This window comes from Poeciliopsis prolifica, unplaced genomic scaffold (assembly GCF_027474105.1).
Source record: "Poeciliopsis prolifica strain line A6 unplaced genomic scaffold, Auburn_PproV2 SCAFFOLD004, whole genome shotgun sequence".
In the NCBI taxonomy this organism is placed as follows: domain Eukaryota; kingdom Metazoa; phylum Chordata; class Actinopteri; order Cyprinodontiformes; family Poeciliidae; genus Poeciliopsis; species Poeciliopsis prolifica.
Genome location: NW_026562379.1, coordinates 14271294 through 14296474, shown reverse-complemented (window position 1 = coordinate 14296474; position 25181 = coordinate 14271294). Strand labels below are relative to the sequence as shown.

The window sequence follows — 25181 nt, the reverse complement described above, 5'->3', positions numbered from 1 at the left end:
TCATAGCCATGTCTGACACCTTGAAATTGGCCTGTCTCTTTAAGAACCTCCAACCATTTTTAACATTACCCCTTCAGCACGTCATCTTGGATATCATTGGTTTGATACTTCAATAAAGCAGGAACCATTGAAACGAAACAATTGTCTTCACTTGTACTTCACTGCCCTGCCAGGAGAAAAACCACTAGTTTCTGCTAACGCCAGAGGTTCCCAAACAACATTAGTTTCTGGGCAGGGATTTCCTTTGCAAACACACAGGCAATGCTTACAAAACCAGTAAAGAAACATCAACTCTAAGAAAGTTTTTTCTAACTTTTATTCTCTGTTCAATAATTGTTTACATTGGTTTAGTATAAATACTCTATCATACCACTATGCCAGAGATAGATTGAAAAATGTAACTGGCAGCCAAATGTAACTGGCAGCCAAACAGAAAGTGGAGGACAGCAAATGACGTTTCAATATATTATTTTTAATTATTTTGTTTACGTCTTATATTTCATATTGATTGAAAAATGGATTCAACTTTACGATTGAAAAAAGAAAAAATCATTAAATCAATTTATGAAGATTTAAACTAAATATATGTCGTTAGCAGGAAGAAAAAAAGCTGTTGGAGATGTCCTATAAAAGTCCTGTTGACTGTAATAGTGCTATGTCAGTGTAATAGTTGAAATGGTCCAGATTAAATTCTGCTAAAATGGGTTTCATAGTTGTCCTGTGGTGAGTAGTTTTCGGCGCCCCCTACTGGTTACCTATAAAAGGAGGAAAAACTGTAGATTCCACACAGTCTGTTCAGCACTCTACTGTGTACCCAGAACTGGTGGACCAGTAGGGAGGCTCACTGTGCATTTTGTTGTTGACACTCATTACAGAAATTCAACAAACTAGTCTCCGCTGTGTGCTGTATGTGGGGGAAGAAGTCACATCAGCAAAGGTTTTATCTTCTGAAAACAAAACAGAAAAGAATACCTGAGTTCATCACTGGAAATGGCTGTCAACTATTTTTAAAGTACCTTTTTTAGACCACATAAATTAATATTAAACACAAAATCTTGAAAAATATAGTCACTAATTAAGGCTATATCCAAATTATTACTTCTGGCAGATCTACACTGAAAGTCATTCGATCAAGCAGTTTGGAAGAAATGAAAAAGGTCCACATTTTGTCAGGAAAAACTACCTGAGCAAAACACTGGCAATGGTGCGTTTGTAACTGGTTCCAATACATTTTTGCATGGAAACATTGAAAAAACACAATGCATCTGTATGCTGTCATTAAAGCAGCACACAGATCAGTAGAGGCTGGCATGATAATATTTAAACTACATAAGAAAAACTTGTCTTCACTAAGTTCAAATTGTAAATATTTAACAAGAAAAATGACATGAATGTAATTAAATGTCTAGTTCAAGATGTTCAAAAGATCCGTAGCCCTGCAAACATCTTCTAATTTAGATTTTCTTTGATTTATCTTGACATGTTTATATTTCAGCCCAGAGGCTCTTTCAACAAGGCCAGTAATTCTGCTTAAAGAATTACTAGAAAATGGACATTATTCTTAATCATTTGCACGTCAATATTACCTTAATTTAACAGTGACAAAAAAAGAAGACAACCTTTAAAAGTGCAATATTAAAAATGCCATGTGGTCAAACATTTGGATATATCTAACGACTGTGCTGGTGCACCTAAGAAAACACATTAGGTGCACCAGTGCAAAAAGTAAGTCAAGAGCAAAAATTTTTCATTTATTTCTCATCTTCCATCCAGTTATATAAGGCACCTTGTGGTAGCCTCCCAGGTAGCTGCAGCCCCCACTTTGAAAAAAAATATCTTAGGCATCTTCTTCACCCTCTTCTTCAAACTCTCCCTCCTCCTCTGCGGTGGCGTCCTGGTACTGCTGATATTCCGACACCAGGTCATTCATGTTGCTCTCTGCCTCGGTGAACTCCATCTCGTCCATACCCTCACCGGTGTACCTGTGACATGAAAGAGTCAGAATCTATCTACACAGTGCACCAACACACCACCGTGGCTCACTGAGTCTTACTCACCAGTGAAGGAAAGCCTTGCGACGGAACATGGCAGTGAACTGTTCAGAAATTCGCTTGAAGAGCTCTTGAATGGCTGTGCTGTTTCCGATGAACGTGGCGGACATTTTGAGTCCACGCGGTGGGATGTCGCAGACGGCTGTCTTTACATTGTTTGGAATCCACTCTACAAAGTAGCTACTGTTCTTGTTCTGCACGTTCAGCATCTGTTCGTCCACCTCCTTCATGGACATCCGGCCTCGGAAGATGGCGGCTACTGTGAGGTAACGGCCGTGGCGAGGATCACAAGCTGCCATCATGTTCTTGGCATCAAACATCTGCAGGGTGAGTTCAGGAACTGTCAGGGCCCTTGGAAAAGACAGACATTCAGTAAGAATTATGTTTGTATGAACATTATATTATAAACAATATTGTTATAATACAAGAGTGGTTTCAGGGAAAGCATCTTCACCTGTACTGCTGGCTGCCTCGGCTCGTCAGGGGGGCAAAGCCTGGCATAAAGAAGTGCAGTCTGGGAAACGGCACCATGTTGACAGCCAGTTTCCTCAAGTCAGCGTTCAGTTGACCAGGGTACCGGAGACAGGTGGTTACACCGCTCATGGTGGCCGAGACCAGGTGGTTCAGATCACCGTATGTAGGGGTGGTAAGTTTTAATGTACGGAAGCAGATGTCATACAGCGCCTCATTGTCAATGCAGTAGGTTTCATCAGTGTTCTCAACCAGCTGATGGACAGAGAGGGTGGCATTATAGGGCTCCACCACAGTGTCTGACACCTACCATGGTGAGAGAGGAATACCTCGTTTAAGATTTGAAGGAAGCAGCAATGAGGCAAAGCATCATATCTGAACATGAGTGAATGCAGGATATAAACCTTAGGCGACGGCACGACACTGAAAGTGTTCATGATGCGGTCTGGGTACTCCTCCCGGATCTTGCTGATGAGGAGTGTGCCCAAGCCAGAGCCGGTGCCTCCTCCCAGGGAGTGGGTGAGCTGGAAGCCCTGCATGCAGTCGCATCCCTCTGCCTCTTTTCTTACCACATCCAGAACAGAGTCCACCAGCTCTGCTCCTTCCGTGTAGTGGCCTTTAGCCCAATTGTTGCCAGCGCCACTCTGGCCTGTTGGAGATCAAAATATTTAATAAGAAAACGTCTTTATGAAAAGTCCAATACCTCATTTAGAGAATAACACTGCCATTGACTAGTTGGCACCATAGTTAACATCAACGATAAAATGTATTGACAATTTAATAAAATAGTTTTATTGTTTTTTTCATATTTCTTAAACTTCGACAAAATCAAATGGTTTCTTTCAAACACCTGGATGAATTAATGTATCTACCACTTTATGCAGTATGGGGGGACAACGTCACAGAGGCAACATCAGCCTTAGCTCTGTCCTCTAATCACATCTGACGGTGTGGACGGTTTTACGCATTAAAGGAACATTCTTTTTCTTTTAAAAATGTATGCTTCACTAAAATAAAATCTATTTATTTCGTGGAGTTTTATGCCAATAATATTTGACTATTACCAACTGAACAGCCAGGTTTCTTTTTGTGTGAAACTTTTGAGAAATTAACAGAAAATGATTTTGATTGGCAGGCCTATATGGTCGTTTAATTATTATTATTTTTAAACCAAAACAAAATCCTCCAGTAATATACATACCAAAAACAAAATTGTCAGGTCTAAACACCTGCCCAAAAGGACCGGACCTCACAGAGTCCATTGTGCCTGGCTCCAAGTCAACCATCACAGCGCGAGGGACATATTTTCCACCTAGTAGGGAGGGAGAGAGAAAAATTATGCAAAGATGCAGTGACATCTTCACATGCTTGATTAAACAAAACTGGACAATGGTGTAAAAAAGGATCAAAAGTAATTTCTGGAAAACAATATGAAATGCATATCAACATAAAAATGTGTATTATAAACTGTTTGGGACAGTTGTCATAATTCGTTTTTAGCAGTTATGAAAGCAAAATTGTAGCAACTGTTAGCTTGGAGTTTTGTGCATCATTGAAATAGTTGCTTAGTGACAATTCAATTCAAATCAGGCCATGTAACGGTCCTCTGCTGGATGGTAACGGTACCGAAATGTTTCCTTGAGATATTTAATAACTTCTCCTGCACTCAGTAAGCATCTGTGAAGCAAAGTGTGAACAAACCTGATGCCTCGTTGTAATAAACGTTGATCCGGTCCAGCTGCAAGTCGCTGTCTCCGTGGTATACCCCGGTTGGATCGATGCCATGTTCATCACTTATTACTTCCCAGAACTACAAAGAGAGAGGAGAAAATACTCAGCTAACGGGTTCAGCAGAAATATAACGGAAACCAACGGCTATGAGTAGCATTTTAGCTAATTGCTTTAGTTTTTTTTTTTTTTGGCTTTTATCTAAATCTAACTTCTCAGCCACAGTCTTACTAATATTTGTCTTACCTTTGCTGGTTGCCGCATTGGCCTGCTTGAAGATGAATAATTTCCCTCATTTTTATGGAAGTTCAACGAGAATTTGTTTGTGTTTTTTTTTAAACGAGCAAAGTTTCGCCTGCTGTAGTTCTCCAAAGAATGGGGTAAAAAAATATGCTTGAAAAGCCACACACGCGATTGGACACGAGGAAGTCATAAAATAGCATTTGATTCGTCGGTTCAATTTTGACTGTGACATCTTATTTTCACAGCGTCGCTCATGTTATATCGCTGTACTTAGAAGAAAATTGGTTTGAAATCGAATGTAACCACTACTATTTAAAGTAAGTAAAGCATTTTATTGTCAACGTACACAAGCATAACGAAATTGGGGCCATAGTTCTTATGACTTAGTTTTCAGAAAAAGGTATAGGAAATAAATCTGTAATCAAAAAAAAGAAGAAATAAACAATGTAAAATGAATTAATGACATGCTATCTCATTCTGTATGTCCAGAGAGCCTTTCAGCTAACGTGTTTTTATTATTATTATTATTCCGGTTTAACAGCAAAGTAACGGAAACAACGGCTATGAATATATTTTAAGCTAACGGTTACTTTAAGGGTTTTCGGGCTCAAACTAAGTTTAACTTCTCAGTCGGTATGATTATATACAATCTTATTTGTATAGCGCTTTTCTAAAACCTCAAAGACACTATAAAAAGACAGTATACAAAATATATTACAAGTATATTTTCTTACCTTTGCTCCAATCTGGTTGCCGCATTGGCCAGCTTGAAGATGAACAATTTCCCTCATTTTTATCAATGTTTTTTTCTATTGTTCAACTACCAGTATTTTTTATTTTTTTTGCCTTTTTTTTTTAAAATAAGAACAATGTTGTCTCTGCTGCAGTACTCAAAATAATGGGTGAATGATTGATTCCAAACGGTTATTACGGTATGCCAAACACGCGATTGGACAATGAGCCAATAGTAAGCGTATTTGATTGGTCGGTTCAATTTTGATTTGCGTGGTAACTTTGTCATCTTAGCAACCTAAACATTTAATAGCGTAGTTGGTGATTTTTAATGCTTGTGGAGTTGGCAAATAAAGAGCAAATGTTTCCAACTAGACTTTATTTGTTATGAGAGGAATAAACACACATAAGAAGTTTTTGAAACAATTATAGCTTCCACATAAGGAGGGGAACAATTGATGTCAAATAGTTGAAATATTTGGTTCTTATCATAACTTTGACAATAAAGAGAAAATACTTTCAAATTCTCAAGGATCATTTTGTGTGATGGTAGACTGAGTAACCTAAATTTCAAGATGATTGATTGATTCTTGTCCCATTGTAACAAAACAATTCAAAGTAAATAGACTGAACTTATATAGTGCTTTTCCAGCCATTTTGATCACTCAAAGCACTTTAAGCTAGAGTCACATTCACACTCACAAACTCACACACATTCATACACCAATACGCAGATCGGTAGGCAATTTGGGGTTAAGTGCCTTGCCCAGAGGCACATAGACATGTGGCAGGAGGAAGAAGGAATCGAACCTACTGTTTTTCATGTTTCTAAAAGCATTATTTTTTTCCTGAGAAGAAAGGAAGTATGTTCTCATATAGAATCATAGAAAAATATTTTAAGGCATTTAATACAAATGCCATGATGTGTAAATACATTTTCACGGTCTGTTCCACCAGGCCGTGAAAAAGGTCGGATCCGCCTCTGCGGCTGCAGTGCGCCAGACAAAGAGGGAACAGATTTTCACAGGGGAACAGAATTTTCCACAACACCTGCATTTAACAGACATGCACTCAACGTCTGGGGAACAGTGTTTGTCTACAAAACTGGTACTGGAACTGTTTTTGGTTACCAAGGAAGTTCACACCAATTAAAATTGAACCGACCAATCAAAGGCCGTTTACGATTGGCTCGTTATTTAATTGCGTTTATAGTCCTTTGGCTTTCCACAGTCAACGTGGAGCATCATTCTTCCCGACCTCCATCCCAATGGAGTACCGCAGTAGGCACAACTTTGCTCGTTAAAAAAGAAAAAAAAAAAAGAAGAAAAAAATTGACTCGAACAATTGGAAAGCCTTTCATAATAATGAGGGAAATTGTTCATATTCAAGCTGGCCAATGCGGGAACCAAATTGGATCAAAGGTAAGAAAATATATTTGTAAAATGGAGGCCTAAATTCACGAGGACACCGACTGAGAAGTTAGATTATTTTGAGGCCTAAAAAAGGAGAATAGCTAAAATGTAATTAGAAAACGCTGCTGCTCAAGCCGTTAGTTTAATAGTTTTTCCTCTCTCGTTGCTCGTAGTTCTGGGAGGTAATAAGTGATGAACATGGCATCGACCGAACCGGGCGATACATCGGAGACAGCGACCTGCAGCTGGACCGGATATGCGTTTATTTCAACGAGGCATCAGGTTTTATTCATATTTTACTTCCCAGGGGAAGTTATTCAATATCTCAAGAAAACACTTTAGTACAGTTAAAATCCACTAGAAGTCCGTTACTTTGCCTAATTGCCTAATTTGAATTGAATTCAATGGTTACTAAGCATCTGTTTCAATGATGCACAAAAGTCCAAGCTCCCAAACGAATTATGACGACAGCTGATGTGCTGCAAATTGTTTTTTATCCGCATCTTGCACATTGATATACATTTCATATTGTTTTCCATAAATTATTTTTGATCTTTTTGTCCAATTTTACTTTGTCAAGCAGGCAAGGATGTTACTGTGTCTTTGTATAATTGGTATATCCTCTCCCTCCCTACTAGGTGGAAAATATGTCCCTCGCGCTGTGTTGGTTGACTTGGAACCAGGCACTATGGATGCTGTGAGGTCCGGTCCTTTTGGGCAGGTGTTTAGGCCTGACAGTTTTGTTTTTGGTATGTATATTACTGGAAGCATTTTGTTTTCGTTTAAAACATTTAATTGACCACATAAAGCGGTATTGCGGATGTTGCCATGCTAAAACCTGTACGTTAACGCATACAGGTGTGACATCATTCGACTGAGAGTAGACTGCACCAAGGGCTTCTCTAAACACTGTTTGAAAGAAAACCACTCGAAGTTCAAGTTTCAGAAATCTTGGGGAAAAAAAACATTTCATTAAATTATCAACTATGATGACAACTAGTCATGGCAATATCATCCCCTCAATCGGTTCTTGAAAGTTCAATTCAAGAATCGATTGAATTAAAAAAGTTGACACTTTTATTTTTTAACAAATTATTTTGATCTCCAACAGGCCAGAGTGGCGCTGGCAACAATTGGGCTAAAGGCCATTATACAGAAGGAGCTGAGCTGGTGGACACTGTTCTGGATGTGGTAAGGAAAGAGGCAGAGGGATGCGACTGCTTGCAGGGCTTCCAGCTCACCCACTCCCTGGGAGGAGGCACCGGCTCTGGCATGGGCACACTCCTCATCAGCAAGATCCGGGAGGAGTACCCAGACCGCATCATGAACACTTTCAGTGTTGTGCCGTCGCCTAAGGTTTATATCCTGCATTCACTCGTGTTCAGATATGATGCTTTGCCTCATTGCTGCTTTGTTCTAATCTTAAACGAGGTATTCCTCTCTCACCATGGTAGGTGTCAGACACTGTGGTGGAGCCCTATAATGCCACCCTCTCTGTCCATCAGCTGGTTGAGAACACTGATGAGACCTTCTGCATTGACAATGAGGCGCTGTATGACATCTGCTTCCGTACATTAAAAATTACCACCCCTACATACGGTGATCTGAACCACCTGGTCTCGGCCACCATGAGCGGTGTAACCACCTGTCTGCGATTCCCTGGTCAGCTGAACGCTGACTTGAGGAAATTGGCTGTCAACATGGTGCCGTTTCCCAGACTGCACTTCTTTATGCCAGGCTTTGCCCCCCTGACGAGCCGAGGCAGCCAGCAGTACAGGTGAAGATGCTGCCCTGAACCCACCTTTATTTAATAACAAAGCCTCACTTTTTCTCAAAAAATTCTTCTTCTTGAATGTCTGTGTTTTCCAAGGGCCCTGACAGTTCCTGAACTCACCCGGCAGATGTTTGATGCCAAGAACATGATGGCAGCTTGTGATCCACGCCACGGCCGTTACCTCACAGTAGCCGCCATCTTCCGAGGCCGGATGTCCATGAAGGAGGTGGACGAGCAGATGCTGAACGTGCAGAACAAGAATAGCAGCTACTTTGTAGAGTGGATTCCAAACAATGTAAAGACAGCCGTCTGCGACATCCCACCGCGTGGACTCAAGATGTCCGCCACGTTCATCGGAAACAGCACAGCCATTCAAGAGCTCTTCAAGCGCATTTCGGAGCAGTTCTCCGCCATGTACCGCCGCAAGGCTTTCCTTCACTGGTGAGTAAGACTCAGTGAGGCACAGTGGTGTGTTAGAACACTGTGTGATAGATTCTAACGCTTTCATGTCACAGGTACATCGGTGAAGGCATGGACGAGATGGAGTTCACCGAGGCAGAGAGCAACATGAATGACCTGGTGTCGGAATATCAGCAGTACCAGGACGCCACCATAGATGACGACAGAGAGTATGAAGAGGATGAAGAAGATGGCTAAGCAGCCACCCGGATGGCCTCCAAAGGCTTCTGTGGGGAGGTCTAAGAGATCTGGAGGGAAGATGATGAATAAATGCAATAACAGTGCGAGAACAATTTTTTACACTCGTGCCTAACATTTTTTCTTAGGTGCATCAGCACAAAAGTTAGATGTACCCAAAAGTTTAGCCACATGGCATTATTTAAAATCACAGTTTTTCACAGTTTTACATTTTAACTTTAAAAAAAAACTGTTAAATTAAGGTAATATTAACTTGTAAATTATAGCAATTCTAGTGTACAATTTTTTAAATTGAAAGCAGAATTACTGAAAGAGCGTTTAATAATCCTTTATTAGCCATACATTATTTTTAATTCAGTACCCCTTGATGATCAGACTGGATGTTCTTCACGAGAATAAAGTAATAAAAATCATAAAAATAAAGTCAAAATAAGATGAGAATACCGTCAAAATTAATTTTAGAATAAAGTCGTAATATTCCGAGAATAAATTCGTAATAAGGTGGATTTATTGTCGTGATACTACAAGCTTATTCCCGAATTATATAGACTACACTCTCGTAAATTTATTCATTTTTTAATTTTATTTTTTAAATTTTTCTGTAGCGTTGTTTCACTTTGCATCTCACGTTACTGAACCCATCTTTAGTGGAACCTTAACAATCCTCATTTGTTGTACCCGGACACTTCATTCACTTGCACGCACGTCCTTGACTTCCCTCAGAGAGGTGATAGCTACAACTACCCAGGCGGTAGATCCCGACAAATCTACATACAGTAGATTAAACCTTGTCGTCATGGGGCTTGTTCCAGAGGAAGGAAAGGCTCTCCCTCCTCCCGGAATCGTTAACAGGAATTCGGTGTGGCTGTCCGGAATAGGCTGGTTCAGCGCGATGCTCGACAACGCTTTCAACCATAGGCCGCCTCTGAAGTCAGGTTAGCATTGTTGTTTCTGAGTTGACCAGCTGAGAAAGTCGACCAGTTATTTCGCTTTCTGCTTAAATTGTAACATTCACACAGTTATGCATTTCGGGTTTTAGATTGTTAGTGTCTTGTTTTGTTTTATTGGTGCATATTTTCTATGTAAAATGTATTGTGATGTCCATGACTGCAAGTCAGTTTGCCTGCCTTGCAGTTTATTTCCTGTTTTCTTAAGCCATTGCCTTTTAGTTTGTTTGTCTTTTTAATTAGGCATTTTAAATATTTATTATTGAAATGGTCACATTATAATTTGAGATTTACAAAAGTGTCATTCTGAGAGACAATACTGAAGATAGTTGCATCCTAATTTATTTTTCAGGTGTTCATCGGCAGGTTCTTATGGCAACTCTTGGCTGGTTCATCGGTTATCATGTTACAAAACATGAAAACTACACCTATGCCAAGCGGGACCAAGTCATGAATGAGTATGTTAAACTCCACCCTGAAAGATTCGAAACTAAAGGTTTGTAGTTTTGTTTTTCACATCATAGTTCTTTCTTCATAAGTGTTTGCTTAGAAAACGTGTTTTAAAATGCCACTGAGGTATTTATGGCATATTCACTTGTGTTGATGTGGTTGTGCCTAAACAGCACAATCACATTCATTACCATTAAGAATTACGGTATGTTTAAAAAAAAATAATCAAAACACCTGTCAACTATGAATCACTATTTTGGAGTTATAATTCTGATTGAACCTATACGTTAGTTTAAACCATATTTTTGCCCATATTTTGTTCTTAATATTTGTCTCTATGTCTTTCATCTCACCAGAAAAAAAGACCTTTGCAGAGATTGTTGAGCCATTCTATCCAATTCGCTAAGTGTCAGTGGGTGCCAGGGGGACAAACAGAAGAATAAAGAGAGGACAGACAGTTTTCTATTGGGCAGCCTGTTTGTGCAATCTGCCATGTATTGTATGACATATACAGATGTAAATAAAAAAAATTACTAAAATGTGTACTTGTCCTAATGTAGTATTCAGAAAGCCCTGCGATGGACTGGCAACCTGTACACCGCCTCTCGCCCGTTGACAGCTGGTATTTGGCACCAACACCCCTCCCAAACACCAACTAGGGATAGGGTTGTATGATGATGGATGGATGTATAGTATTAAGAAATTGACATTTTTTGTCTTTATTTTCAAATCATAAGTTTCTTTAATAACTCCTAGTTCATTTATTTATTGTTTTGGCTGTAATCAATTGAGCTTTTACTGGCTAAGACCATCTTCTAGATTTAAAGGAGATTTAATTTATTTAATGTGGAGCTGCACCAATCACTTGGCCTAAAATTGGACTTGCCAAATTATAAAATTATTGCTTTTCTTTATACCTCAAAAACATCCTTGATGTCTAACAAAAGTGGGCTGAGTGAAATATGTCTGGAGATGGAAACAAAGTGGAAACTTTTACCTTGGATGCAATATAAAGATCTGGGGGCGAGGAAACGGCATTTCACCATTCAAAATGCTAATCACTAATTAATGGCTACATCACTAATTACAAAAACGTTTGGCATTATTCAGTGCAAATTAGCTACTCACTACCAGCAAATAAAACACAAGTTGTCAGTTTTGCTCAAGTACATTTATTCCATATTCATGAAGCTTAAATCCTGAAGGTCAATGTCTGCAAACAAATGTTTTGACGTTAATTTGCCAATCCAATTATGTCCAAGTATTTGTTAGTGAGGCTCCGAGTCTCCTTTGTGAGGTCGCTCATCACAGAAAACAGTCCTCTCAGATGGAAGAGAAATAATGCTTCAGGATCAGCTTCCAGGAAAGGCTCCAGGGTCTTGGTGAATGTGGCGTTTTTGGCCTTCCAATCGTCCAGGGGAACCAGGCTGCTCTCCACTGTGTTTCGAATGGCCTTCAGCATCAAGTAGTTGGCATAGAGATCTCTGCAGGCCTCATCTGCTTTGCAGTCGGAGGGGACGTCTCGCAGCAGGCTTGGCAGGAGGATGGTCTTCTCCATGTCATTGACGGCTGAGCTGTATTGCTTCAGGGTCAGAAACAAGCTGTTTCTGTTGAATTTGGATTCAGCAGACTGCATGATTCAGAAGGATGTGGATGGCTGTTCCTGAGGAGTGGCGGCCGACAGCAGGTAGATTTATGCAGTGCAAAGCCACAGGGAGAAACTACGTTTTAAATGACGAGCCAGGGTGGGTTGGTCAGTGCATCATCCGATAAATTTGGCAACATATGGGTGCTATTTGAAGTCAAACCTTATCTTTGTTTACACAACTCACAGCCAGATATATTTTGTGTTTTAAATTGCAAGCACAAAACGTTCCTCTGTGGAATCAATAACCAAGCCAGACGGGCATGATGTCTGAATGACCTTAGAGCATGGGCTAATGAGTTCATATCAATCCAAATTTCCAAACTTTGGTAATAAGGGGTAAAACTAAATTTAAAATACAACAGGCAAATCCAGGAAACTTCCAATGTCTGCCAGAAGACAAAGAGTTTTTAGGTCTGCAGACAGTTTAAGATAATGAAGGGCGATTTAAAACATTGTACTGTTTAAATATTCACACTCTCCAAACATGTTATGCAAATCTGCTCTAAATAGTGATAAAAGGCTGACAAATAATTTAACATGAAATGTTTAACACAATCAGTTTCCTTCACCAAAAATAATAATAAAAATGTTTTGTAATATTTGACAGTGGTCACTAGAGGGAAGCCTTGAGCTCTTTGGCATAAAGTCTTAAAGGGATAGTTCAGGGTCTTTTAAAGCGGGGTTGTTTGAAAGATTATTGTTAATATCTTCCAAGGTATTAACAACAACCCACATTTTATAACTCTTGACTGCATTTTCATGAAATATAAATACAGATAAGTTGATAGCAGAAGCTGAAGCCAAGCAGTTAGTATGAGAGAGATCAAAACTGCATAAACTTACACAATCTGAAAACAAATACAATGTCCCCTAGGTTTACATGAATGCTAGTCAATAACCATAATCACATATGCATTAAATGATTACAGATAAGTCTGTGTTTTTTTTTTTTTACACAGAAAATGGTGACAGGAGGTGATGAAAACAGAAAATCAAAAGCAATTCCAGTCAGAATAACGGCCTGTTTGATCAGAAGAGGGATGTGAATTGTGAAATATTACAGCAGCCTCGGGGAAGGTTGTTTTATAGATGTTTACACGTATATATTTTAAGTAGGCAATTTGGACCAGAAAGATTTTCCTTTTTCTTCCTCAGTATTTGGCCAACAAATACTGAGGAATAACCCTTATCTAAATAAGACTGGACTACTCTATACAGAACCTTTAACTATTATTTTTTATTATTAAAACTGATTTATTTTAAAAAGTAAAACACTTTTTCAAAACGGATTTCTTTGAAGGAGCAGTTGAAGGTATTTACCCAGAACATTCATGCAAGACCTAATATACATATGAATATCATAGGTGGTACACTGCCTCCGACCCAGTTTCCTCTAGAAAGACATGATCAGCTACTGTGTAATTAATGTAAACATGACAAAACTTTACAGGTTTTATAAAGTTGCATTTTCAAAAGTTGTGAAGCTCTCAGATTTTGAGACAGTCTGCTGTGATCTTAGCCTCTCTCTGACAAGCCACCTGCTTCAGTCTGCCTGTCCAACAAATCTGGATTTATGAACAAAAATAAACAAATACCAAGATATTATCATCTGTAAATCTAATAATCTCTCCTCAAACTTTCACTTTATTAATAATTTTAAAATGCATTCATATAGCCATAAATACTATACACCTTATCGACAAAATAATGAGTCTATATTTCTGTTTAAAATATTGCCTATTTTTAATGTTTTGCTTCATATTTACTATTACATGTAGCAATACTGTAAACCAAAGTAAAATAAGACACTCAGTTATGTCATTTTAGCCTTTGCAGGTTTAAATAAATGTCTTCCACCTGTGGATTTCATCTCTGACAGTGATTTTGACAAATCTTTCAAAAAGTGAAACAAATTTTAAAACAAACATTCATAAAGGCATCACTTTCATATTAATAGTGAAAACTTATTGTAACATCCATAATATAACCTGTACATACATACAACTTTCTTTGTGCTTGTTGCACCTCTTGGTCCTGGTTGCATTTTGTACTTCAACAACCAACAGAAAAAGTTTTGAATTCAGCAGAACCGTTCAAAATTCACTTTGATCTCAAGATGTTTGCTTTGAACCAACTAGTTAAAAATGCATAGAATTTACTCCATTAATTTGCATAACCTGGAACCACAACTTGAAGCTTCCCCAACAGTCACGAGCAAAATCATTTGCAAAAATGTTTCAATCCTAAATAGAAACCATAAATGTAGCTCTGCAAGTACAGTCTGAGTGAAAAGTGACATATCAGCCCCTTAGTTTGTTGCTGGCAGAGATTAAGTCCAAATCCTTCAAGGAGAGTCTTGTTTTTTTTTTTTTAATTTACAATGCATAGCTCAGCAAAAATTCCGTTTGTGGAATCGCATCTCAATTCACGGCATCCCTCCTTTGACCTTTGACTATGATTTCCAAGACGTGTGTGAGATCCATCATTTTCGTGAGCATATCCATGATGTCCGGATGCTCCCTCGCTCCGCTGATGAACTCTTCCAGCGTCAGCTCACCTGAGGAAATGAACATGGAAATGAGAAGTCCATCTTACATATGTACGGGTACTGTGTAGCTAGAAATAATTAGGTTCAGTTTCATTTCACAACCTTTAACCTAAAAAGAGTGCGGCTGATCTATAAATGACCCCTTTTAACATAGGCAGGTGGACTATTATTATACAAGTCATGGTTTTCCCTGGGAAATTCAAATCTTTTTAAAATTATAACCATTAGGCACTTACAAGCATTTTTCTTTAATTAACCATGTTTAATTTAACAACAACTACAGCCTTAAATAAAATAGAAAAAAAATCCAGCAGGTGTTTCTAAATCAGACTTTGGAGAATCAATTCACCGAAACTAAATACAGCAAGCAGCAGAAAGAATGACTCATTTCTCATCCTTATGACTGAGAATAGACTAAAACAAAACTATACAAGAGTAAGTTATGGCTCTTAACATAAAATTATCTATTGATCTATTCAGAAAAATTATATTGCTTTCCTGTTTCATCAGAATATTTAATATTTGTTTAATATTAGATTACTGAGAGTTTAAAAAGCAAAATCACAATGCAATACATTTTAGTTTAATTTCCTTTCAGTTTGCAGATTTTAAAGTTTGGACACCACTGGGATACCAACACATATTTATGCCTTTGAATGGCCCAATCATAGCCCAGAGCTTACTCCATTTCAGAAACTGCTGTAATTTAACATAGTTTGCTTCAGGTATTTTACAAATAAGATTAGATAAAGATTTCCCTTTCTAGATGTTAAATAAAAGAATCGTCCACCTTTTGGCTAAACATTACATTGTTTTGCTCTTTCCCCTTTAATCCCACTAAGACACAAGCTGAAGCTGTGTAAATACTGTAGGGTGTTACCTTCTCCTTTGACGTCAATTTTCTCATATATAAGAGTCACAATTGTCTCTGGAGGTATCTCGTAACTTCTGGTGATATCTTGAATAGCCTGTTGAGGAGAATTTACGGCAGCTTTTAAAGTTGGGAGTACATTATCAGGTTAGGTTAAAACAGTGACATCTGAACTGAAAAGAAACTATGAGCTCTAACAAATTAAATAATAGTTTTTTATGTCCTTTTAGCCTGAAATACACTTTAAATGAAAGTACATTTCACAATAAATAAATATTGACTTAATTATTAAAATGTGCAAGAATTTGTCCTGTCTGGTCTATTTGGTCTGTCAGTTAGGTAACAACATATTTAGCCTTCTGATGATGTAAGAGATTCTCAGATTAGATGTCATGTCCATTTCAGGATCTGTAAAAAGCTTTAAGGATTCCAGAGGCCATGCTCTGCAAGTGTGAGAATATGATTGTTAATATCATTGAAGAGCAAGCTGTACCTTAAATATAGTTTCCAGCTCATCCTTGTCAATTTTCCCATTTCCGTCTTGATCAAAAAGCTTGAAGTACCACTTTAATTTCTGATTTATTTCTCCCTTCAGCAATAAACTTATAGCTGCGATGTATTCCACAAAGTCTAAATAGCCATCCTGAGGAGAAAAACAAAGACAACATAAACATCTATTTTCTTTAGGTAAAAATCCTAAAATTTATAATCAAATTCTTTTGTACTTTGTTGAAGCAGAAGCACATTTTATCTATCATTTAGGTTGTAAATGTTGCTCTCACTAAGTCATTAAAGGCAGACAAGCAGAAATTTATTTTCTTACCCCATCCATATCAAAGGTATAGAACACCTGGTCCACATAACTGTTGGCCTCTTCTGTCATGCCGTTCATGTCAAGCATCGTCTTCAGTTCAAACAGGGTGATTAGTCCTGAGGGAGATTCCTTCATGAACTTTGTGTACCAGTGATGCATGTCCTCCTCCAAGATATCATCCAGGTTCGAGCTGTAAGAGCCCATCACTCCTTTCAGGGATTGTGATTTTTATTGTGGTTACAGATCCCTCAGAGAAGTGGCGGTGAAACCGATGCTCGGAGAAGATGGCACCTGTGATTTCTGTCTGAAACCCACCGCAGAGTTTACGCTTAATCTTTAAGCCCAAAGGAGAGATAACGCTTTAATTGGATAAGTGCTGAGGCTTCCAAGAACCTCAGTACATTAGGTTAGAAACAAAAGCGGAAATAAATGTCATTATCTGGTGTAACGTAATTGAATTGTGGGAGAGAGAGAGGAGGGTGAGAGAGCAAGAACCTTCCTCCAAGTTTGGCAGCAAGATTCAGTGTCTAATTGGTCTCGTCAAAGTCCAGACAAAAATCTGGACTGCAACAAATGCAGTTCCTAGATGCAGCTAAATGGAGACTTTCTTGGAAAAATTGCAGAGAGACATTTCTATATATTATTGTCTCAAGTGGGCCGAATAAAAATGTATTTGAATAAAACAAAGTGTCATAAACTCTAGTTTATTGTAAAAAGACATGGGCCCTTGCTCAGGTTCTCCATCAGCTTTAGGGTCCCAAGTTGATAAGAATGGAATGACTCTAGTGTTGAAGTATTCATGGCAGCTTTCAGAGGAACCTCTGATGTTTGTGATAAGGCTATAGAAGCTCAGTGAGCTCAGCTGAGTAAATCTGGCTTTGGGTGGCTGAAAATTCTCAAAATAGAATTGACAGCCAGAGTCAATGTTGATCTTTGCATCGCTGCCAAAGAATCACATGCACTCATGTCAATAATTCCAGGTGACAAGGAGAAAATGAGGCGAGGGGACAGATTTTTGAGTTTTGTGGAAAAATGCCACCTGAGTTTTTGCATGGCAGAAATTAGAATATTTTTTAACAACTCACCAATGTCTATTTGTTGCCTTTGTCAAGACAAGGACCGGGGTGCCCAAGTTCAAGGCTACTTTCCTGCAACCTAGATGCATCTCCAAATGTCCTAATCAGCATATTTTTGGCTCTCCACTCATTTTATTCAGCTGTGTTGGAGAGTAGATGTGTCTACAAGTTTCAGGATGGTAGCCTTGAACTTGGGCAGGGATTTGGGCACCTCTGATTAATATGGAGAATAATAGTTCTTTAAATTGGTGAATAGCAACTATATTTCTTCAAATAACACTACTATTGTCTTATCACCCTGAGATTTGTTAATATATGGAAGAACGCTCCAAACGAGCTATTGTATAACCTTGTTTTAAAAGAGACATTATTTCTTTTTGGCAGCAGTGCTGCCACTTGGGAAATTTCAGGGGGAACAATGGCCTCTCTCTGTAATAGTCTTCTCAGAGCCTACAGTCATAGAATAATGTTTTTATGGATTCATTTAAGAGAAAAAGAATGAGTTACAATATTATTTAAGGTGTACACAAATATACTTTCGATTTTTTTCCTTGATAGTGCCTCTTTTTGAAAGCCAACCATTCTGTTACACAACGAATCTCAAATGATACCTGAATATGAAAGGTACACAGATGCTTTCTGGACAGGTGAGAAATATAATATACCTGTTGGTCTTGTGGGTGGAGCCAATGTACACATAACAAAAAAGTATGATGAAAATTTTTCACATTAATATCAAGGTCATCAACTTTGTCCAAGATTCTGATTTTGTCCCACTGTGTATTTGTGTAGGTGCATCCTGTTTTATCTTTCAGAGTTTACAGTTACTGGTCTCCATTTGGCCACAAAACATTCTGGGAGTGGTTCTGTTCAGAAGCAGCTGCAAAAATACTCACGGTGTCTGAAAAATGGAAGTGGATTAAATAAGGCTGGACTTCAATCCTTCACCTTCCACATATCCAAGATGGGATCACAGAGGCAGGATGGAAAATAGGAAAACACTATTCACAATAACCATCAAGCTCCTTCTGGGAGTGCCTCAAAAACTGTTGAATTGCTCCCTCTGGGGTGAGGGTCAGACTTTGCCTTACCATTCTGGATTAGACGTATTTAGTTGATATTGCTTCATCTTCGAAAATTTCAGGAAACATTAATTTTTCCGTCTTCTACTAATCTTGTTTTATCATGACGACTGAAAAAATTGTAGCAGATTGTTTTAAAATTCTCGTAAATGGCATATTTCATTGTAAGACAAAATCTGTGGTACAGTCTACAGGGGATTATTAAAGGATACTGTGCTTTTAAAAACTCCTAAATCCACAATAACCTTACCTGGAATAATCTTCAACCAAATGGTTCCACTTCTAAACGTGACCCTCTGACATTTAACAGGTTAAAGTCTTACTTTACATGAGGATACGGTTACAAAAACGCGTGCAAACTGATTAACTGTGACCGCTGTGTTTGTTCAAGGTGTTAAACATTTACAAGTTCAAACTGAAATAACCTTCTCTACAACCTCATTGAGGGTATCGATTCACTGAAAGGTAAAAAAAAAAATTAAAATAAAACATACCCCTGGTGAGGCACACCTGCGCCCTCTGTTGTCCATAAAAAACACTAAAATGCAGCAAAAAATAAAAAATAAAACAGAATTAATGAAACCGCTGATATTTAATATCTGTCACAAAGTACATGTGAATAATAGTATAAATCATACTTAGGTAAACAAGTTCATCACTTGGCAAATAAAATAACTCTTAATCTCTGTGTACCTGGTTATTTTAGTGTTTGTTGCACTTTAGGCAAATGCTTCAAGGTAAGTTTAGTTACAGTTTGCAAATGAGGTCTGCTTCAAAACTGAACATGTATGCAAAGGAGTGTGTGTTTCCACATCTAACAGCAGATCACCATTTCTGCTACATCAATATAGCGAAAATATACAACATCAGAGGTTTTAACAAAGACCGTTGGAGCTTAAAAACAATGGCAATATACAATAAAATCTAAATGACAGTACATAAAAAACACAAATGTTTTACAACCATGTGGTTTATGCTATCTGGTCATGTGAGAGCATTCACAGTGGATGTGTTTGTGTGGTGAATGACAGCTGACAAGTCAACTGTTTCGAGGCCAATACGTAAAAAAAAAAAAAAATCCATCCTGGAAATCCGGTTTTAGTGGTTTTACAGGAGCTCATTTTTCAATGCATGGTGTGCATTTCCAAGGAACTTGGGAGAATGTTGTATTCGTCTTCATTCTGATCGTAGAGGAACTGCCTGAACACATTGTACACAATCTCTCTGCTGAGAGTGGAGTTCCTAAGCTTTTCTTCAGGAAAGATAAATGTCAGCTTGTATTGCACAACAGCAGACCCATTCCTGTAGGCAGAGAGAAGCACTGGTTAACTTCTGCACAAAGCATAACGTGTCATGCAACACGCGGTAGACTACAGTGCAAAAACCACTGAGTGGCTTGTGTGTTTACCCAAGGTGAAATATCTCCGCGTCTGAGAAGAAACGACCCAGAGCATGGGAGGATTCATAGAGCTTGGTCACCTGGGTGGGGCAGGTAGAAACATGCAAAAAGAAACAATAGGAATGTGGTGTTAGTTGGAAAACCAGAGCAACCAAGACATTCTTTTTAAGAAATGATAGCTGTGCTTTATTTCTGCAATACTGTTGCATTATTAAAAAGAACTGCAAAACACAATAAAATACTATGTATGAAATAAATTTTTAAGGCAAAAAAACCCCAAACATTTCTCGAACGCATTAAACATAAATGCTTCTGGTTGTTTTTCAGAGCAGATCAGAAACTGCACCTCTCTAGAACTGAAGGTTAAGACCATATTAGGAAGATTATTTGGAGTGTAGCTACACTTTCCAGAAGAGACAAGAGCTGTGACAGTCGGGAGAAGATGAAGAAAAGAGTTCTGCAGAGACAGAGGCAGGAGCTCTGTCTGAAGGGCCAGCACAAGCCTTTTTGGGGCAGTAAGCAGACTTGCATCAGGGTCCCCATACCAACATGTCAACACCAGATTCTTTCTCATTCCTAGGTTACTCTATATATGTAATGTGACCACTATTATTAACATAATTTGTAATTAGTCTGCCTCATACCAGTGTTATTTTGACAGTTACCATACATGAGTAGTAAACTAACAAAAAAAAGCAGAGATTTTGATTTGAACACTGTTATTTAAACGTGCCATATTATTTTAATTATTTGAAAGTGACATCAGCTGATAAACACCACATTTATAGTAAACAAGTTAACACGTTTGATTTATTATATTTCTCCAGCAGTGGCAGCAGCAGGAAGATATCAGGCTATTGTGAAGCAACTATAAAAATAACATAAATATAGTTTTTCCATGTGTAATAGCATTTAGTTTGTTTATCATGCTAATTTGGTGGTCTTGGGGGACAACTGGTGGTGTGGGCCACTTAACTCTCACATGCCTTGGGCTGCCTGCCTATGCATGTGAAGATGATACAAATGAAAGACAGTATTGTGTTCATCATAATAAAGAAAGATAGTTTTTTGCGTTATTTTCTATTTAGTTTCTAGTTAGAACTTGAAATGGTCCCATCTTTTTTTTTTTTTTGTCAAAGAAGTAGAGAAAAAAATGGGCATAAGAAAGGCAAATACATAGATAAAGCAGCAGCCGTCTCGTTGTTTATCTGTGTCTTGCGTACCATGTCTGGCTTGGTAATAATATTTATGTAAAATAATATCACTAACCTTTCTCTGAACGTCACTGAGACCTTGGGTTTCATTTGAAAATGGAGTTCCCATCTGGAAGCTCCCATTAAATTTCTGTTGTAGAATAAACGTTGTTTGGTCAAATTGTTCATCCTCATCGTCATAATTTGCTGTTTAAAGAAAAACAGTGTTAGACATGAAAAGCTGAAACACTATGAGTCGCTGAAAAATTACAAAAAATCAACAAGTAAACCACACTAAAAGTTAAGCCTGTGCTTATGCAACCTAGATAAATATCATAACATCTTTAGCATTTAAAGAAATTAAAGAAATTGTAGTTTTGCAACAAACAGTAAGCTTAGATTTCATACCATAGCATGCAGAAACAGAGATGACAATCACAATAGTTATAAGGAAAATGACAATGAAGGCAGCAATCAGTTTGCTGCGTTTTTCTTTGAGGGATAAACATTTCTGAAAGTACAAAAAAAAAACAAAACTACATTTGTTAAAATGGGGGTTCACTGTTATTTAAAGCAAACATTAAGAAGAAAAAGCTAATGAGAAGCAATGTTGTGATCCTACCTGGAGACTTGTCCAGTTCTTATGCTTTGGTTTAGTGCCTGTTTTCCCCCCATTATTGCTCTGGCAAAAGGAAAAGTGGTTTAAATGTCTCTTTTGACAGCTAAAAGATCAATATCACACACAGTTAGACTAGATTCAGTTATAAAGTTAACACTAACAGATAAAGAAGCTGTTCTAAGAGGGATTTAGGTTTGCTCCCAAACTGGATTTGTTTTGAATGTTTGAGAATGTTTGATCACGCTTGATGATTTTAACCTTTAACCTGTTAACCAGTTAGCATTTTTTACTGGCTAACATTGCTGAACATTCACACTTTGACCAAAAAATTGGCCACCAAGTCACTACAAAGAGGCTAGGACGCTATAATCTATTATTTATACATGAGGTTTTCCTGTCATTTTGGTTTGTGATGATAAATTTAGCTCATGATCAAGGTTTGCTCACCAAAATAGCCTTAGCATTGTATGTGCTAAGTAGATAGCATAAACAAATATTCACACTAGACAAAAGTCATTATAATCAGACTTAAAAAGCCATATTTGTTTATATTATACTTGTTTCTCAATTATCTTTCCATATTGTGTTTTAAATATGTCTTAATTTAATTTGATTATCATCTTTTCACCCAAATATTACCTTTTTGGTAATCCAGGTTGTAAGCAGTTCTGTTTAATCTGCGTTTTGCTAGTTTTAGCAAAGCCTTTAGCAGATGTCTCATTTTGTTTTAACATTAGTTCTATCTTTGTGTGGTTTCTTACACTTGAAGTAAGATTAAAAAATGTGTCGCCTTAGTAAAAATTTTATTTTCCAACTGCAAAAGGGTGTGATCTTTTGTCTAAACCATTATATTGTATTTAGTATCACAGTGCAGTTTTTTCACTTGCAAAGACGCTGCAGTTTTTGCAAACATATCATTTTATCTATCCCTACCGATGCTTTGCATAGCTGGCATCTGAATGTCTACGACAGATTAATAACTATTGGTTGAAACTTGAGTTCTTTTTTCTGTTCAAGATCTTAAAATGACAAAAAGGAAAAGGCTAAAGTAAATGGCTTTCCTAAAAACTTCATTGTATTTATGTAGCAATGTTATTCTTATGAAATTGTTGCAAATTGTTAAATATAAGGTCATGTAGAGGACAAGCATTAGACAAAGAGTGACAAAAACTCACCTCTGGAAGTAAAGAGTTTACCACACTGGCCTCAGCATCTTGACCATCTACCATGTCCTAAGAGTTCATAAAAAATATTGATTATCAACACAAAACAGTTATTTCTAGGTGCTCCTGCTTAGTAACCCTGAACAGGGGTTTTAGTAAGTAGATGAGTACATACTTTAGATGTATCAAAAGTTAAAGTTGATACTTTAACTTTAACATCTAAAGTTAAAGTATCAACATCTAAAGTAATGTTGATACTTAAGATGAACAAACTGGATTATTTTTCTCCTTTTGTTCTTTCCTTCAAAAGTTAGTTTGTTTGAATTTCCTTTTAATTCCCCTAAAGAACTTTGTATTGCCTTGTTGCTGAAAATGTGCTATTTAAATAAAATGACCTTCACCTTCCATTGCCGTATTTTTGTCATTGCAAATTATGGTTGTAAATTATTGTTTCAGGAAAATGTCAGCTCCCAAGAATAAGGGTGGCTCCTAAAACTTTTTTCAAACGGACGTCCAGGTGGTGTGGTTGCTAATAATCACACACCAAAATGAGTGGCCAAAAATGGCAGCACACCAAAATCAAACACTAGGACAGACGTTCAGGGGTTTTATTATCCTGTGATCACAAGAGAATTGGCTCTCAAAGTAATATTGAGTAAATATGTTGCTATTATTGAGTTTGCAGAAGCGCTTGCAGTTTCAGAGATGGTCCCACAAAACTGTTTTATTTAACAAAAACAACCAGTGGGATTTTCTTAACGCAACCAAATGGTTAGTTTGTTCATTTTAACTAAGCATATTGTTATACTACAAAAAGGACAATAAACCAACCATTTTGATTTATGGCCCATTCCTATCCAAGCAAGGTCCAAATTTGTATTCCACTGCAAGGTTTCATGTAAAACAGAATACAAGCTCGTGTATTTTTCTTTTTAGGTTTACACTTACGAAGATCAGATTCTGCATGCCTTTTTTCTACCTAAAAGGCTAGGATAAGGCAATTAACCAATTTTTATTCATCAAATCAAGCATTTGTGACGAACATTTCAGGATCATATTTAAAGAAAAAACATTTAAAATCCAGAAATGTTGACATTTGTTGTTCAAGCTTTAAAATTGTCCCATTCAAGTTTTCAAAAATGTTCTTATATCTGAACCCACGTAAATAATATTTGTACAATTTGTACAATTTCTTTTAATGTTCTCTCAATAGAATATTTTATCATACAATTCTGTTGGAAATATTATCTGACCTCACTCCCCTAAACAAAAATCCACAACTACTTATATAAATCAATACTGCATTTCTTTGACATAAGAAACTGGACTGATTGGAAGTGATCAGGGTTGGGGATCACACGCCCCCACCTGTCAACTTACCTTAACCCTAAACAGGAGAAGTAAAACGGATAGGAATTTGAAGTACCCATTCTTTTACTAACGTACCTTTTGGTCCGAAATTGTCTTAATTTCGTTCAACTCAACGTCCCCAGATTCCATTCCGTGGTTATAATATTCCAACAGACCCGGAAGCGCCTGTCAAAAGGTGTCAACTAAGAACAAACACGTCCTCTCCGTGGGACCGTAAACGTATCAGTCCCGGTTCAAACAGTAAAAAAAACCCCGAAAAACAAAAAAACAAAATAAGTTCTCGCCGACCGACAGCAAAAGGTAATCGGTAATTGTGAGTAAGAAGCTGAAGGGAGCGTTTCCTCGGGGTTGGGGGTGAAGTGTCTTCTTTCGCAGGTCCTCTCTTCTCCGACTGGCTGTCAGGTGTCGTTTCGGTTTCGTCCGACCGACTTGTTGACGGACGACTTTTCCTGAATGGGCCGATGGTTTTGGGAGGCGGTACTGAAGCCTCCTCACGAATACCATGACACAACTCCGGTATCTTTTGAAAGTCGGGTCGGAAATACCAACCGCTGTCTCCACACACGCGCCTAATAAATTAAAATCATTTGTAAATTCATTTATTCCAGTAATTGAGTGCACAATGTTTCCTTTCTCAACAAACTAAAATATTGACAGATGAATAAAAATGACATGTAACACAAAGATATGATGCACACAAAAGGAGAAATGTGGATTTGATCAATGTCCAGCAGAAGATAACCCACCTTTGTCGTGCTGCAGGCTTTTCCCCTCCTGTGCAACACCCAGCTGTGTTTACCAGTTCTGTGACCTGACCAAAACTCCTCAGTCATTACCTTGAGAATGAATGGGATTTGGTTAAGTATAAAGCAGGCATTAATGCCGAAAATGATCAAATTTAATGTCCCTTTTGGATCAATAAAGTACTTCTG

General features: G+C 37.8%; 6 protein-coding genes across 7 annotated transcripts; 2 read left to right on the top strand and 4 right to left on the bottom strand.

The window, feature by feature from the left end:
- Positions 1 to 1738: 1738 nt before the first annotated feature.
- Positions 1739 to 5417, bottom strand: LOC129358994 (tubulin beta-4B chain-like). The gene is made up of 7 exons (XM_055028305.1): positions 5228 to 5417; positions 4224 to 4332; positions 3724 to 3834; positions 2927 to 3171; positions 2506 to 2828; positions 2058 to 2402; positions 1739 to 1982 (listed from the first exon to the last, which is right to left on the bottom strand). The coding sequence occupies exons 1-7, from the start codon at positions 5282 to 5284 to the stop codon at positions 1838 to 1840; spliced, it is 1335 nt and encodes a 444-aa protein (XP_054884280.1). The 5' UTR covers positions 5285 to 5417; the 3' UTR covers positions 1739 to 1837.
- Positions 5418 to 6395: 978 nt separating this feature from the next.
- LOC129358749 (tubulin beta chain-like) lies at positions 6396 to 9163 on the top strand. Its single transcript, XM_055027872.1, has 7 exons — positions 6396 to 6646; positions 6811 to 6919; positions 7276 to 7386; positions 7749 to 7993; positions 8092 to 8414; positions 8508 to 8852; positions 8927 to 9163. Exons 1-7 carry the CDS (start codon positions 6590 to 6592, stop codon positions 9066 to 9068), a joined length of 1332 nt encoding a protein of 443 aa, XP_054883847.1. The 5' UTR covers positions 6396 to 6589; the 3' UTR covers positions 9069 to 9163.
- A 590-nt stretch (positions 9164 to 9753) lies between these two features.
- Positions 9754 to 11006, top strand: ndufc2 (NADH:ubiquinone oxidoreductase subunit C2). Its single transcript, XM_055027876.1, has 3 exons — positions 9754 to 10003; positions 10368 to 10511; positions 10822 to 11006. Exons 1-3 carry the CDS (start codon positions 9865 to 9867, stop codon positions 10869 to 10871), a joined length of 333 nt encoding a protein of 110 aa, XP_054883851.1. The 5' UTR covers positions 9754 to 9864; the 3' UTR covers positions 10872 to 11006.
- Positions 11007 to 11614: 608 nt separating this feature from the next.
- On the bottom strand, positions 11615 to 12887 carry thrsp (thyroid hormone responsive). The gene has a single exon (XM_055027875.1). The coding sequence runs from the start codon at positions 12099 to 12101 to the stop codon at positions 11700 to 11702; it is 402 nt and encodes a 133-aa protein (XP_054883850.1). The 5' UTR covers positions 12102 to 12887; the 3' UTR covers positions 11615 to 11699.
- Positions 12888 to 13036: 149 nt separating this feature from the next.
- Positions 13037 to 16649, bottom strand: guca1c (guanylate cyclase activator 1C). Its single transcript, XM_055027874.1, has 4 exons — positions 16356 to 16649; positions 16026 to 16175; positions 15542 to 15629; positions 13037 to 14670 (listed from the first exon to the last, which is right to left on the bottom strand). The coding sequence occupies exons 1-4, from the start codon at positions 16548 to 16550 to the stop codon at positions 14534 to 14536; spliced, it is 570 nt and encodes a 189-aa protein (XP_054883849.1). The 5' UTR covers positions 16551 to 16649; the 3' UTR covers positions 13037 to 14533.
- Positions 16650 to 19077: 2428 nt separating this feature from the next.
- On the bottom strand, positions 19078 to 25082 carry LOC129358748 (TPA-induced transmembrane protein homolog). 2 transcript variants are annotated; one of them, XM_055027871.1, is made up of 7 exons: positions 24996 to 25082; positions 22891 to 22947; positions 21719 to 21778; positions 21505 to 21607; positions 21173 to 21303; positions 19913 to 19983; positions 19078 to 19806 (listed from the first exon to the last, which is right to left on the bottom strand). In XM_055027871.1, the coding sequence occupies exons 1-7, from the start codon at positions 25080 to 25082 to the stop codon at positions 19629 to 19631; spliced, it is 687 nt and encodes a 228-aa protein (XP_054883846.1). In that variant the 3' UTR covers positions 19078 to 19628. The 2 variants fall into 2 exon arrangements, with proteins under 2 accessions (XP_054883846.1, XP_054883845.1); XM_055027870.1 differs by lacking the exon at positions 24996 to 25082 and adding an exon at positions 24325 to 24736.
- Between the last annotated feature and the right edge of the window lie 99 nt (positions 25083 to 25181).

Bases quoted from the DNA above. Each gene is read 5' to 3' on its own strand.
- LOC129358748 (XM_055027871.1), bottom strand. From the start codon at position 25,082: ATGACTGAGGAGTTTTGGTCAGGTCACAGAACTGGTAAACACAGCTGG. The intron at 22,948-24,995 runs GTGGGTTATCTT...ATGAACTCTTAG, and splicing joins AAGCCTGCAGCACGACAAAG to GACATGGTAGATGGTCAAGA. The intron at 19,984-21,172 runs GTTAGTGATATT...TGCCCCACCCAG, and splicing joins TCAGTGACGTTCAGAGAAAG to GTGACCAAGCTCTATGAATC.
- guca1c (XM_055027874.1), bottom strand. From the start codon at position 16,550: ATGGGCTCTTACAGCTCGAACCTGGATGATATCTTGGAGGAGGACATG. The intron at 15,630-16,025 runs GTACAGCTTGCT...TCTCCTCAACAG, and splicing joins AGCTGGAAACTATATTTAAG to GCTATTCAAGATATCACCAG. The intron at 14,671-15,541 runs GTAACACCCTAC...TCATTTCCTCAG, and splicing joins AATTGACGTCAAAGGAGAAG to GTGAGCTGACGCTGGAAGAG.
- LOC129358994 (XM_055028305.1), bottom strand. From the start codon at position 5,284: ATGAGGGAAATTGTTCATCTTCAAGCTGGCCAATGCGGCAACCAGATT. The intron at 3,172-3,723 runs GTATGTATATTA...GATCTCCAACAG, and splicing joins ACCTGACAATTTTGTTTTTG to GCCAGAGTGGCGCTGGCAAC. The intron at 2,403-2,505 runs GTGAAGATGCTT...GTCTTTTCCAAG, and splicing joins CGAGGCAGCCAGCAGTACAG to GGCCCTGACAGTTCCTGAAC.
- thrsp (XM_055027875.1), bottom strand. From the start codon at position 12,101: ATGCAGTCTGCTGAATCCAAATTCAACAGAAACAGCTTGTTTCTGACC.
- ndufc2 (XM_055027876.1), top strand. From the start codon at position 9,865: ATGGGGCTTGTTCCAGAGGAAGGAAAGGCTCTCCCTCCTCCCGGAATC. The intron at 10,004-10,367 runs GTTAGCATTGTT...TTTATTTTTCAG, and splicing joins TAGGCCGCCTCTGAAGTCAG to GTGTTCATCGGCAGGTTCTT. The intron at 10,512-10,821 runs GTTTGTAGTTTT...TCATCTCACCAG, and splicing joins TGAAAGATTCGAAACTAAAG to AAAAAAAGACCTTTGCAGAG.
- LOC129358749 (XM_055027872.1), top strand. From the start codon at position 6,590: ATGAGGGAAATTGTTCATATTCAAGCTGGCCAATGCGGGAACCAAATT. The intron at 6,647-6,810 runs GTAAGAAAATAT...CGTTGCTCGTAG, and splicing joins GGAACCAAATTGGATCAAAG to TTCTGGGAGGTAATAAGTGA. The intron at 6,920-7,275 runs GTTTTATTCATA...CCTCCCTACTAG, and splicing joins TTATTTCAACGAGGCATCAG to GTGGAAAATATGTCCCTCGC.